This window comes from Alligator sinensis, unplaced genomic scaffold (genome assembly GCF_000455745.1).
Source record: "Alligator sinensis unplaced genomic scaffold, ASM45574v1 scaffold50_1, whole genome shotgun sequence".
NCBI classification, from domain to species: domain Eukaryota; kingdom Metazoa; phylum Chordata; order Crocodylia; family Alligatoridae; genus Alligator; species Alligator sinensis.
The window spans coordinates 166,571-166,824 of record NW_005842059.1 but is presented as its reverse complement, the minus strand read 5'-3'; the positions used below and the strand labels follow the sequence as shown (position 1 = coordinate 166,824).

Sequence of the window (254 nt, the reverse complement as noted above, 5' to 3'; positions counted from 1 at the left end):
TGCGCTGTTGGGAAGAAAAGACGCACCCCCCCCCCCGCCGTTCTGAGGCTGCGGGTTGTATCACGTCAATACGGTAGAACACTCCCCCCCGACGCACCCTGGCGGGCAGCAGCGGCGCGCTCTCCTCTTCCTCGCCGCCCTCCCGCTGCGGCGCCGACAGGTACCAGCCGCGCTCTCTGTTGATGGCGGCGGCCCCTCGCGGCATGGGACAGTCCACACGCTGCATGGTGTGGGATGGTCCAGGCCGGGCCGGC

At 70.1% G+C, this 254-nt stretch overlaps 1 protein-coding gene across 9 annotated transcripts in view; it reads right to left on the bottom strand.

The window, feature by feature from the left end:
* The window catches only part of SLC38A6 (solute carrier family 38 member 6), a 104,816-nt gene extending 104,568 nt beyond the window's left edge, over window positions 1-248 (bottom strand). For all 9 annotated transcript variants that reach the window (XR_003093940.1, XR_003093941.1, XR_003093936.1 and 6 more), the window contains exon 1: window positions 98-248. Coding sequence is in view for 2 of the 9 variants with exons in the window: in XM_006023102.3 (XP_006023164.2) it covers window positions 98-226 (129 nt within the window). In the remaining 7 variants the exon portion in view is untranslated. The remainder of the gene's footprint in view (window positions 1-97) is intronic.
* Window positions 249-254: the final 6 nt, after the last annotated feature.